The sequence below is a fragment of the Prenolepis imparis genome, unplaced genomic scaffold (genome assembly GCF_030444845.1).
Source record: "Prenolepis imparis isolate NDT839.2.m4 unplaced genomic scaffold, iyPreImpa1.0 SCAF_12, whole genome shotgun sequence".
In the NCBI taxonomy this organism is placed as follows: domain Eukaryota; kingdom Metazoa; phylum Arthropoda; class Insecta; order Hymenoptera; family Formicidae; genus Prenolepis; species Prenolepis imparis.
This window is the reverse complement of record NW_028141170.1, coordinates 1,231,515-1,245,104: the sequence shown is the minus strand read 5'-3', so window position 1 is coordinate 1,245,104 and position 13,590 is coordinate 1,231,515. Positions and strand designations below refer to the sequence as shown.

General features: G+C 39.2%; 1 protein-coding gene across 2 annotated transcripts in view; it reads left to right on the top strand.

The window, feature by feature from the left end:
* The window catches only part of LOC145943840 (ras-related and estrogen-regulated growth inhibitor), a 38,842-nt gene extending 34,876 nt beyond the window's left edge, over positions 1 to 3,966 (top strand). For both annotated transcript variants that reach the window (XM_083051708.1, XM_083051709.1), the window contains one exon: positions 2,204 to 3,966. In XM_083051708.1, the coding sequence (XP_082907834.1) occupies positions 2,204 to 2,462 (259 nt within the window). In that variant the 3' untranslated portion in view covers positions 2,463 to 3,966. The remainder of the gene's footprint in view (positions 1 to 2,203) is intronic.
* Positions 3,967 to 13,590: the final 9,624 nt, after the last annotated feature.

The following is a 13,590-nucleotide window of genomic DNA, read 5'->3' as shown; positions in this document are numbered from 1 at the left end:
ATTTTTGCACAAATTCTAAAATTTTAAAAGGTCCGAAGTATAGTGACAAAGTGTTGGAGCACAGGACTCTTCAAAAAAAGCTAACAGCTTAATTTTAAATAAATAGTAAAAAAATATTAAGAAAGTTTGCGAGAATTCTGAAATAACGATTTTTAAAGGCGCACGAAAATCGCGAACCCGGGAGATCGATTCGCGCGACGAGGGAACATCGTGCCTCTATCCTCTATCCGGTAGCCACGCTCGTCGTTTTAATGGAGTTCATAAAGATTAGAGCGAAGTCCGCTGCAGGGCTGGTGAAACCGCTCTCCCGAGAACGAGTTTTCGCCGCTTTAGATACATCCAGAGAGCCGTCATTCGGTCGCGAATATTGCGTATCGATAACGCATATCTCGAAATATCATTATACAGACAATCTCAAACTGGTTTGGGAAAAAATACTTCCGTTTTAAATCGCCTTTACATTTTCAGTTTTCAGAGCTTTAAATCCTTACGATTTTGAAATGTATTTGTAATTTTTATATTTTAAACTTTTCTCTTTCATCTCAAAGTCAAATTTTGGATTTCAAAAGAAAATTATTTATATTATATTTATTTTATTTATTTAAAAAAATACTAAAATCTTGACTCTAAAAATCTTTTGATTTATAATTATATTTGAAACTTGGTGATATATAACTTACTTATTTCTTCTACAAATTTTTATCGTTCTTTATACATATCTGTATTATTCTTACGATCTATAATTCATAATTGAGGATATTGACGCAAGTCCCGGAACACGTCATAAATATCTCTCGTCTTTCACAAATTAAGGAAGAACGCGGGAACGACGGAAACTAACGGCCGCCGCTCGTAAAGTAACGCCACTCGTATAAAATAAAAGAGAACAGATTAACGGCCATGACTATGGCTTGTGTGCACGATCACGTCTAATCGGGCGCCCTCCCACGTGCTCTTCGTGCCTCCCCGTGACGCTCTTCTCGTGAGGTGCCTCGCTCATGTGTGCCTGCGAATTTAATTGTCTCCATAAATATCGGAGTTCCTCTGCCTCACGCAGAGGCGGGTTCTTCACACTAGAAATACGCAGGAATCCCTTCCTTTTTTCCCTCCCTTCCGGCTCTGGCGCCTTTGCTTCGCCCATTCAGAGATTCACGAATTCTTTTTATCCGCGCTTTTTGTGCCGATTAAAATGCGCCCTATGCGGTCGGCATATTAATTCTTAAGTATATATTCGAAGATACATTCTAATACATTCTAAAAGTTTATAATGAGTATCATTTTTAAACCATTTAATAATTCTGTGAATAAAAAATAGAATATTTAATATTTATGGAGGTTGTGTGTAAATACGCTCAATCGCAATTTTGAGCAATGAAAAATATCGCGTACGTTATAATAAACATGATATAGCGCGCAATTAAGAATATATAAAAATACATACTGTGAAGTTAACAAGGCACTTATATTATCCCTAATGTCATAAATATCCTGCAACGCCAGGCGATCACATCCTGGCGAAATTCCAATGACTCCGCTTCCTCTCGTAAAACGTTCGGTCTTTATGTCGCCGTTCAATCACCTCTCTCCAAGCAATGTCTGGTGTTTGCCAAACTCGTAGTATCCGTCGTCGATCCAGTATACATTTCTACCGCTTTGCGAAGATTTAATTCGAACCTTGAACGATTCCATTGACTTGCAAAAGCGCAACGTCCGCCGCGATATAAATCTGCGAACGCCCGCAGCATCCGGTCCGCGTTTCCGCCGTTCCCGATCGATGTTTCAGCACATGATTCGAGTGTTCCGCGACATAAACCACTCCCGTGAATCATGCGAAATGACTATCCTCACACAACTGACAAGTGTGTTGCGAATTTCCAGTCTGTTACAAAGGAGGGAATATATACGACATGTCTTAAATGTCAAATCTAACTATTTCGAAGTTACAGAGTTATAAACTTTACAAACTTTTAAAGTGTATACACATAGTTTTAAATATATAATTTTATATCTGCAAAATCTATTTTAAAATCCTGATAATATCAGTATTATAATTATAAAAATATATTTGTCGCACACAAAAAGCCAAACCTATTGACAAAAAAAATTTAGAAGAATTGACATTTCGATCTACTTGATATTGTAAATATGACGTCATTTGTCAAAGAGAATGTTAAAGAGGGATCGATGAACATTTCTGTTGCAGAGAAGTGTGCGTGGACGAAGGTCAACAGTTGTCCTTGGCACATGGATGTCAGTTTTACGAAGTAAGCGCCGCGGAGAGTCCCGCGGGGGCGGCATTGGCCTTTCAAGCTCTCCTGCGGGAGGCGAGATCGGTCCAGCTCCTGCGAGCGTTGCCGATTCGCCGAAAACTGGGGGTACACTCGGTCTCGAGGGTCCTCGGGACGATCTTTGGCAAGAACACCACCAAAGATCGTAAGAAGAGGCCGTCATTGAGCATATGACGCCTTCTTTGCGCCCTCCTCCTCGGGGGACGAGACGAGCCGGGCAGAAGGACCGACATCGTCGTCCTCAGCAGCAACGTCTACTCCAATCGCTGACGAGGTCCTCGGCAACGACGAAGAATCTCCCTTTTCGTGCTTTCCTGAATTCTGAAGAAAAGCCACCAATCAGAAAATCGTTCTCGATTTTGGAAGTGTCTTTTGACAAGAGAGTGATTTTTTTTACGAAGCGTTTTGATGAAAAAATGCATTCAACTCCCGAGGTCCTCAAGCATTCGGGTCTAAAGCTCCCCGAGGATGTAAGACTGATTTTCTGGCGCGAGATCGACGCGCAGGATTCAAAATACGAGATGCCTTGAAAGTCTGAAACGTGTGAATTTCATAAAAATATCTAAGACTCTTCGACATCCGACAGCCGGAAGATTCAGCCTCCGAGAAGATTCCATTTACTGGAGGGCGACATCATTCTTTAAGAAAACTGTATTACGAGTGTCGAGTGTGATGTTTACGGATTCTCGAGAGAGAGAAGCGAATCAACGTGGGAAATTGTTCGTGCTTGATGTGTGCGTAAGGTACTTTTTTTTAAATAATACTATTGCGTTTTACAGTGATTACAAGTGACTGGCAAGTTGTTCCTGAACGGCGTAATCCTTAAGATGATTTATCGAAAATAATTTTTCGGTTGCAAATTGTCTCGAAACCATTGCCGCGAGGGCAAATTCATAATTAATAGAGATAACACTTGCACATCACTCGGTATCTAAGTTATTACGTTATTAACTCTAAATAGTATAAAAGAGAATTTTCGTATTTTTTTTCTTGTTATACGTGTAAATCTTTTTAAAAAACTTTAAAAAATTTTATATATTTAATTCACAATTTTTAAGTCATTTTTCACATTTTTGCAATTAATTATTAATTATAAATTAAAAATTAATTTTTTGTTTTTCTTTTTCGCTGTTACGCGCGTACGCGAGTAAAATATTTTATACTGTTTAGAGTTTACATTTTTTTCTTTTGATGCTCCCGAAAAGAAACCCATGAGTCTTTCAATTTCATATTTCCACTAATTGTAAGTGGAAGAGATCACGATTCGATTCGATTCGATTTTCTGCCTACCGCCTTAATTATTTCTCAGAGATGTTTGCAAGCAGCTCGTTGAGAGCGACTTTAATATCTTTATCGCCAGGCGTGATTGATTCGATGACTTTAATGTTCCTAAAGAAAGTAGCCTAAGTGTAAATAGCGCGCATGTTCGCTTATCATACTCTGCGAAAAAGTAGATTTGAATAATTATTAAGATTTATGAGAAGAGAAATAATGAGTGCGGATGTTAAAATGTTGAACCCGTTAAAAGTCATTTATTATTAAATTTATTAACAATCAAGGATATAAAAATCACGACAAAGGAATAAAATACTAGCCATAAAATTGCAACGCTATATATGAATGGCTAGCAGTGTATTTAACTGAATTACACAGAATTAAAATTTGTTTTTTTTCCCAATATCTTGTTTCATCGCAATTTATATATATATTTTTTTTTATAAAAGAAGAGAAAATAATTTAATGGGTTAAAAATATTGACGATCGTTTGAATGACTGCCATGTTCATCACTGACAGATCGATCATCGCGGGTCTCGTCAACTCTATATCGTAGAAAGTGTTGGTCGTTCGCCTTTTTGCTAAGCTCTACAATCGCGCAAGCGCAATGTTTTATAAATCTTTTTTTTCTACGACAAGCATAGATAGACTTACGATCGACTTTTAAGGTTCGCGTAATTCATAAATACTTTGAGTGCCTTTCGACCCGTTACGGTTTTTTGCCAATAGCTGACACGCTTAATGACGCGAGTGTTTTATCGAAGAAAAAAAGTCTATTTTACATTTAAGAAAACAGATAGTTAATGAGCGGTGAATCGTACGATCCTCTTTTAGCGCGTCAGCTTTCAGTGGGGGGGGGGGGGGAGCCGTAAAATGAGCTTTCAGAGTTGGCTTCCTCAAACGAGGAAAGACTCGGCGTATCTACCTTTTTCGCGATACATTCCACTTGAAATTAGCATCTAATGTGTGAGTGCGTAATTCGATTCCAGGCAGATGTCGATCGCTGTATTCGAAGTGCCTAGTCACTTGTTATCGAGAGAAGATAATAATAAAGGAGCGTCTTTTGTTAAACCTCGTCATAAGTCACCTCGACACAAGCCACCTCGTCACAAATCACCTCGTCACAACTAATCTCGCTACAAGTCTCCTCGTCAAATCCCACTGTTCCACCGTCTCTTTCCTGTCTTTGTGAATCATCGATGGCCATCGAGGGTAAGTCATTTTATTATTTTCAAGACATAGAATTTTATAAATAATTGTACATTTATTTCCGTATATATGCATGTATAAATCAAAAGAATTCTGCGTTTTTCGCACGTTTTCTTTGAAATTTTCCTATATTCGCAATTTGAATTCTGAATAGACCCAAAAATAACTCGTTACTCTGTATTGTTTTATATGCGCCAACCGCGAGTCCTCGAGGGAGGACGTCACGGTCGTCGATTTGGCGAAAAATCGACCGGGCAATCTCGCGAATCGCGAGAGCGAATTTATTGTTAGTAGCGGGCTTCGTTAAGCGAATTTGCCGCCGACCGAATAACTAGCGATTCGGGCCAAGGTTTCGTGTTCGTCTCTCTCGGGTCGCGATACAGAAATAAAATACGGTTCCCCCAGGCCCCCCGATGTATGCATTCCCTCGTGATGACGACACGATCGTTCGCACCTCCACGGAAAAATGCAAAAAGAAAGTGTAGGAGCGATCCAACAGGAATAAAGGGTCGAATATCTCGCAAGATATGCGAGTCTTAAATTTTCGATGATAGAGAAATTTCACCAAAATTTTAACATCAGATTTCATTCATATATATAAGCATAATAATAAAATATATTAATCGCATGAACACACTTTGAGAATTTAATCTTTTAAAAATATTTTATAAATTCCATAAATTTTGTATTTAATATGAGGGAGAAAAAATAAAAAGCGAGAGCATATATACTAAAGCAAATTTATATATTTTATATATATATTATCAGAAAGATACTTCTGAAAAAAAATGTGTGCAATATATTTCTGAATTTTAAAACTTTTTCTTCTCGATTTCTCAATTTCTTAATTCATACTAAAAATTTTTATATCTTGTATATTATTAGGAAGATATTTTTGAAAAAAATATATTTCTTGATTTTTAAATTTCTTTCTCCTTGATTTCTCAATTTCATATCTCGGTATCCGAACTGGGAATCAACACCGACCTTTGAACCGCCCCTATTCGCCTAATAGGCGAAGAAGTTCGCGCGAAACTTTTTATGTCCACGTGACATCACGAGGTGATGGCAAGTACAAGGTTGAAAATCTGATCGGGTTTAAGATTTCCGAACGAGCGACGTTTGTCGCGAGCCATTTAAAGTTTCTAAGCGCTAGAGAATTCCCCGTAGGCTCTCATATTACCTCCTTGCGTCCTTTACACCCGATCTTTCCCCGACAACCCCGCCGTCTTCCCCAAAGACAAACGATCCGGCTGTACAGGTAAAACGATGCCCCGATGTCGTCGATTTATCGCCACGACGACGTTGCACCGCGTGGGGGACTATGTCGCTCGAGGACTATATTGGTTCGCCCCTGAGTCCGGATAATTCCAATTTGCGTATCTCATCTGAGAAATCGAAACCTCCTAAGCTCCGAGATTCTCTCCACGCATAATCGGAATGAATCCGATTCTCTGTTGCATTCAAGAAATTAGAATTGCAATTTTTCATTATGTTAAATTCTCAATTATTTCTCTCTTCCCCTCTATAGATGTTATAAAAAAATTTTATAATATACTTTTTGTTTAAAATTTAACAATAATCACCTATTCTATAAAAATATCTCGATGGTCTGATAGAAATTTTTTAAAACTTTAAACCATGCCTTTAATTATACGATTGCCTCTGCAAATTTTTTTACTCTAAAGTGAGTTGTTTTTTATATATTAAAATATAAAAATTTTTAATCACGTATATTTTTTGTGATATTTTAAAATTCGCGAAACTTTTGCTGTCTCGTAACTTTGCAGTAGAGGTCTTCAACTTCTAAATGAGAGCATCGAAACTTCACACGTCGTGAATATCAATTTCCACGTATCTCCGCAATAGAACAGTAATATTAATTAGTGAGATATAAAAGCGCATTAGGGAAGTATCGAATTAATTTCTGATTAAAACGTCGCGCACGCATATCGCGTAGCATAGGCGAAGTCCAAAGCGCGGGTGGCGTTACTTGCTAACGAGCGCAATTTAATCCGGCGCGGCTCGCGATATCGCCGATAACGATATCCCGGACTTATCTCGCGTCGCAGAGAACCGGAGAGAGAACTGCCGGTAGCGCGATTCGCGGGCGAAAAAAATTGGCGGATCGTGAGCGAGCGCGACTTTTCATCGCCTTAATCAGCCCGGCTCGCTCGCTCGCTCGCTCGTTCGCTTTCGTTTTGGCTCTCATTTAATTAACGACGCCATTGGCGACAATTAGAAATTCAGATTCATCGGAGCATGCGCTCGCCCGCGAGGCCGACAATGACCACCTGCCGATCCCGCAGACCGACTTTCGACAGGGTACCGATAAGCCGGGAAGCCGCTCGAGGAATACACATACGCGGTTGAGAAAGGGGGCCAAGGCGGGGGCGAGACGCAAAAGAGAAACAGGAGAGACAGCAACGCGGCTCACTATCGGCAAAAGGCGAAAGCGACGATTTCCACCGGTGTTATCCGACTCGCGACGGTGAAAACGATGCTTAGACTCCCTGCTAGCGCGATGCCGAGGTTTCCCCTGCCCTCCTCGTTGGCAGAATAAATCCGTTCTACGGATGTTGCACGCGCGATGCATATACATCCGGCTCTTGTTTCGCCGGTGATACCGGTGAATCTCGGGGAGATAAAGTTGCTTTCGCCGAAAGATATCGAGGTTAAGGTGTACAGATACGTCGGTCGTTGGGAGCATTGCACGTTTCTATTTGTCGCGGAATTAATATGGAGAGAAAATTGGACGCTTACATCAGATTACATACTTGAATTATATATCTATCCATTTTAAATCTAGCTTGAGTAATTGTGAAAACGTATGTAATGTGCAATTAGATGACCACAAATCTATAGAGCTATATAAGTGTCGCCCTTACGTAAGTCTTCAGTTCCGCAACCCTTTACGTAAGTTTATCTTTATAAAAGATATCTCCTATAGACATACGAGAGAGATGTCGCAGGGATATATTCTTCGATAAAAATTCGCGATTAAATTTCGGCAAAAATCTTTCGTCGCGTTTTTAGCACATTAAACAAAAAAAAATCAATAATAAAAGTATATGAACTTTTCAATTAATCGAAATTTTTTTATCATTTCGTGAATTTCGAAGTAAAGTGGCGGCTTTTTTCAAAGATTCGACCGAATCTCGCTGATGGCAGATACTAGGAGAGATTCTATTCCGCGATAAGGACCTCGATTACCAGATGCCCCGTATTGTGGCGTGCGAGAAACGTACAGGAAACGGTATTCCGCGTAGCCGGCGTGTGTCTGTGTGTGTGTGTGTGTTTCATATACACGTTACGCGTCAGCGTACGTTATGTGCGCCGACTGCACTCGGCGTCGTGACTGCCAAGGTCGTAAGGTCGACTCGCGTTGCACCTTGCACCTCCGTCTTCGGACGAGGAGGCGAGGAGGAGGAATCAGCGTGCGCGAAGTGTCTGGCCTCGGGCGAAAGTTTGAAATTTAATATCGCGCGCATAGCTCACCGTTCTCCCCCGGGCCTTTTTGATCGGGTGGCCGGCCTAGGCTATACAGTCCCCTCTTCGTAGATTATCCCTCTCAAAAGGGATCCGAGAGATTACCGAGAAGGGCAGCGCGAAGAGGCCGCGATAGGTTTGCGCCTCTCGGGATTCGACGATCCAATCTCAAAGGGTTAATCTTCGCGCCGAGATACGCTCATCGTTGCATGCATACGGGATACGGCGTTTCTTATAGAGCTTTAAATCGTCTTAAACGTACGCGATAGCTATATATACATATTCAAAGGTCGATCATAAACAAGGAGGAACGGAACTGGTTGTCCTTGTAATTAATCTGCCTTAGCCAAAAATCTATGACTTTTGCGAGACTTTCTGAAATATTCTGCATTGCCGTTGTTTTCGTTATAATCTCTACATCGTTCGCCACTTTATTATTCCGTTCTACAAATGTAGAAAGTCATTAATATATTCGCTGAAATATTATTGAAAGGTATCGGACATAATCTTCTCGATATATATATATAAATAATATAAGAATATTTGCTATATATAAATAGATATTTTCCTCAGCAAATATCGCTTTGCGAGACGCGCGGCAACGATGTGATATTCTCGCGAAACGTCCGACTAATCCGAGATAAGAGAGCGAGCAGAGAGTGCTAATAAAACGGTGGCGGCGCGAGAGATAAACGTTGCGTTAAATCAACGAACGGAAACGAAAGAGAGGTACGAATATTTCTAATTAATGCGCGACATTGGCACATCGCGTCGGAGTGGCAGGCGAATCGCGATAAATGCGCGATAAGTATTCCCGGCCATATATGTCGCAATAAACGCGCGTCGCTTAATCCCGCCACTCTGGAATTTCTCGTCACGGTATGATGAATAATTAACGTCACGTCGTATAAGTATAACATACTCTCTTAAATGTTAAATGGGATCAGTGTATTATCGTTGAATGAAAAGCGACGAATAGTCACCGATGGTCTCAGTTATAAGTATAATATACTAAATTAACGAAATTTCACTGAAGGAATCGGTTGATAGCAATTGTTATTTTAATCAGTCACATATTTTAAAATACGTTTTAAAATGTTATATGTGAGATCAATTTATTTAGCAATATATTTTAAAGAAATATGTGTAAGTTTGAGAGAGTCTTGTTCATTTTTTGTGAATTTATCATATTTTAAAATTATTCAATCGTATAAAATTAAAGGTAAAAATGTCTAATATATATACATATAAAGGCTTTTTCCAAAAAATAGCAATCCAAAATGAAAAGAGAAAATTTTTAAAACTACATCTTGTAAATACATGTCATTTTATTATTGATTTCTCAATAAAATTTTACTGCTATAATTATTGGAACATAAGACGAAGAAATGTGAAGTGAGTGTTTTTGATGAAATTTTATCGTGACTTTAATCAGTGAAATTTTCATTGATTTAATTTAAGAGAGTATACATTTTCCTCCTTTTACCCTTTCTGGCGGATTGGATATTATAATATATAATTCGAGGAAATAATTCATTATATTTAGAAATCTTAAAATAGAAATAGAATTCGTACATGTTAAGAAGTGTGGGCGAAAAATTTTCATTCGAAAGCTTAATTATCCGAGAAATTTTCTGACTCTACACAATTGGGAAATTTGTGTTTTCTTGTTAAAAACGGTCCCCGTTAAAATTTTTGTGTTAATTATTTAACACATTCATGTGTTAATTTAACATATTACTGTTGTGTTAATTGAACTCAAATGTTAAATTATTAAAATAACTGAAAAAAAGTGTAAAAATAACACAATGTGCATCTATTTTTAATATTACACAATAAATATGTTCCGTATTATTAGTCACAAGATTTATTTGTTAAAATTTACAGAAAAAAAATGTTAATTTTACTTTATAATTTAAGTAGGGATGATAAAATGTAAAATTAACAATTTTTTTAGTTAATTTTTACATTAAAACTATGTTAATTTAACACAAAATTTATTTTAAGTTTACTTGAAGTTTGCATTTATTTTATGTTAAAATATTAACACAATATTCGTGTCACTATTTAACATATCCATATTATGTTAAATTAACACAAAAATTTCTGTGGACCGTTTGGGACATGTGATATTTGTTAAATTTAACACAAATTTTTCAACTGTGTAAGATTTGAGGATTCAACGTTGCAAGGATATAATAGTTGAGAGAACAAGATACAAGAATTTAACACGACAAAATCCGGACATGTCGTATATATATCTGAAGAATGTAATAACGTAGAGATAATAATGCAGAGATGTAACGGTCCGATGATCTCTCGAGGCATCTAGTTTCTTCTGAGAATTTAAATTCCCGCAGCTGCCATTTCTAAATTCTAAACGTCGGATCAACGACTCGCGTATAGGAAGCTGCGTCCGCGTTCCGCGTAGATCATCATATTACACCCGGTAATTGGCTGGTCTGTTTGTTTACGGCTCGGAGATTACGTTAACATCCTCCATGCTTCCCGTATATATGCTTTCACCTAAACTCCACCTCGCCGTTTTATTCGCAAACTCGCTCGCTCGCTCGTTCGCCAAAGTTCAGCGCGACTGTTCGATCGGCGGCGACTCTTTATCAGATACCTGTCGAGGGAGAACGATCTGAAAGATCAAACGGCCGGTCTCTGATTGTCGGGTAATTGGTCGCGCCATTGTTTGTTCATGGCTGAGGGAGTACGCTAAGTAAGATTCCTCATCGATGATGATGATTGGCGCGTGCTTTCACCTAACTCCGTATCAACTGCTCATTGTCTTAAACGTTCTCGTGCGCTTGCATGCATACTGCCTTCCTGCCGATTGATCTACATTTGTACATAAGAACGAGACAATTTGCGAGTATATCTCGAGGGAATATTAGCAGTCAAGAGCGAAAGCCGAAAGATATAATAATATCGAAACGTAATTGCCGAGAGATATAATCGTGACTAGACATAAATCGCGTCTCTGGATATAATAATTTAAGGATTAACAAGGACTTGAAACACTATAATAATCTAAGAGTATAATGCAAGGAAATAAATGTAGCAGTTGTTAGATTTCGTATCAATAATATCTCCGGTAAAATCGAGCTTCAAGCTTGTCGAAGAACGCGTCGTTGCAGATTAATATGACAGTAGAGGATATAGACATTCTCTTATTTAATCTCTGGGCGAGTCCGGAACAGATCGACTTATCTGAGAAATTTGGCGAGATACATATATATTACAATAAAAAATAATTTATATTTGAACGAAATATTATATCTTATTTCGTAAATTTTTTATAAAATATCTGTTTTTTAAGAATAAATAAAAAATGTAGTTGAACGCAAAAATTATTTTTTGCAGTATTCATTATTTTGAAAACTCTTTTAATGTGTGTAGGTATATTTGTTATTATACAAATCAAATATTGTGTACTACAACTTTTCTGTTGCGTATCGTATCGAGGAGTAAATTATTTTTTATTTTAATGTTGAAATTGAATTTGGGTGAAAATATATATTGTCTAGGGAAAATAAGTATATATATATATATATATGAAAATAAGACTCATTATATATTTTCTCGATTGCATAGCGATTCCAAAATTCGCTAGTGAAATATTCAATTATTGCGATCGCAAGAGTGAATGAAGCATAAACAGATTTCATAATAAGCTTCATATATAACGATTATCAATACTTTGGCGCATATATTTTTCTATAATCAATAAATAATGATATAAATAATTCAACTAACATTTCGCCGGCAGCATTTTTGCTATAGGAAACCAACCTCTGCGTCGGGGGGAACTGTCCTCGTAGAAGCTCAGCTTCGAGACACTTTACACTCGCGTTACTTTATTTCGTTGGCGACGAGCAGCGACGCCCGGGTTTTAACTATCACAATCTTCGAGGCGTTTCGGCAAAACGCGAGAAACGCGAGAGCTTATTCGCGCACGACCGATGCTCCATTTTCGCATCGCCGCTTTTTTCAAGGCCAGCTCATCGCAGGGCCTTATCGAACGAGAAGATGGCGACTTTCCCGCGACGCACTCAGAAGTCGCCGATATTCCCGAATTAGCGAATTAAAATTAGATTTCCGGCCGACTAGATCAATTTCGCGCGAATCAATGCGGTCGCGATCACGATGTCGATACACGCGACGCGATCCAATACAATAATTAACGGCGTAAGGACACTAATTAATACTTGTACTTACGTGGCCCGGCAATTAGCGCGCGACCGTTGATCACGAACAATGCGGAAATGCATTAGAGGGCGGCAGCATTCTAGATTGTGTTCGGAAATTTATTCACCAAAATGCAGCATTCGACCGACCAATCAGAGACCGAGGATCTCTTTGTCCTGATTGGTCAATCGAGCTCTTCACTCTAGGTGAATATATTTCCGAACACAATCTAGAATGCTGCCCTCTAATGCATTTCCGCATTGTTTGTGATCGCCGGTCCACGAAAGTACAGGTATTAATTAGTGTCTTTACGTTAATTATCCTATAAATCCGATCGCGTCGCGTGTATCGACATCGTGATCGCGATCGCACGCGCGAAATTGATCTCGTTGACCGGAAATCTCACGTAACGTGTTCGTTTATTTGTAGCAATTTCGGGACGCGCAATACGCCAAGGTTGATGTCGTTTGTGGCTGAGGGGGATGGGAGGGGGGGGGGAGTCGCGGCGTACGTGAGCTCGGCTTGGCGGCCCGGGCGACCCCCTCCATTCCAACCTGACCATTCTGTCGCGACGTGTTGCGCGTCCCGGAACTGGCAGTGACCAGTGACCAGTGACCGGCGTCAGTAATAAACGAACCGTTACGCGAGACACCCGGCCGACGAAATCAATTTCGCGTGTGCAATTGTGGTCGCGATGTCGGTACACGCGACGCGATCCAATACGATAATTAACGGCGTAAAGGCACTAATTAATACTCGTACTTTCGTGGCCCGGCGATCGTTGATCACGAACAGTTTAAAAGTGCACTAGGAGTCAGCATTCTAGATTGTGTTCGGAAATATATTCACCTAGAGTGAAGAGCTCGATTGATCAATCAGGACAATGAAATCCTCGGTCTCTGATTGGTCGGTCAAATGCTGCATTTTGGTGAATATATTTCCGAACACAATCTAGAATGCTGTCGCCCTCTAATGCATTTCCGCATTGTTCGTGATAAACGGTCGCGCGCTCATCACCGGTCCACGAAAGTACGAGTATTAATTAGTTAGTGTGTTTACGCCGTTAATTATCGTATAAATCTCGCGTACGTTTATTTCTGCCAGTCTGTGGCAGTTACGGAACGCGCAACACGT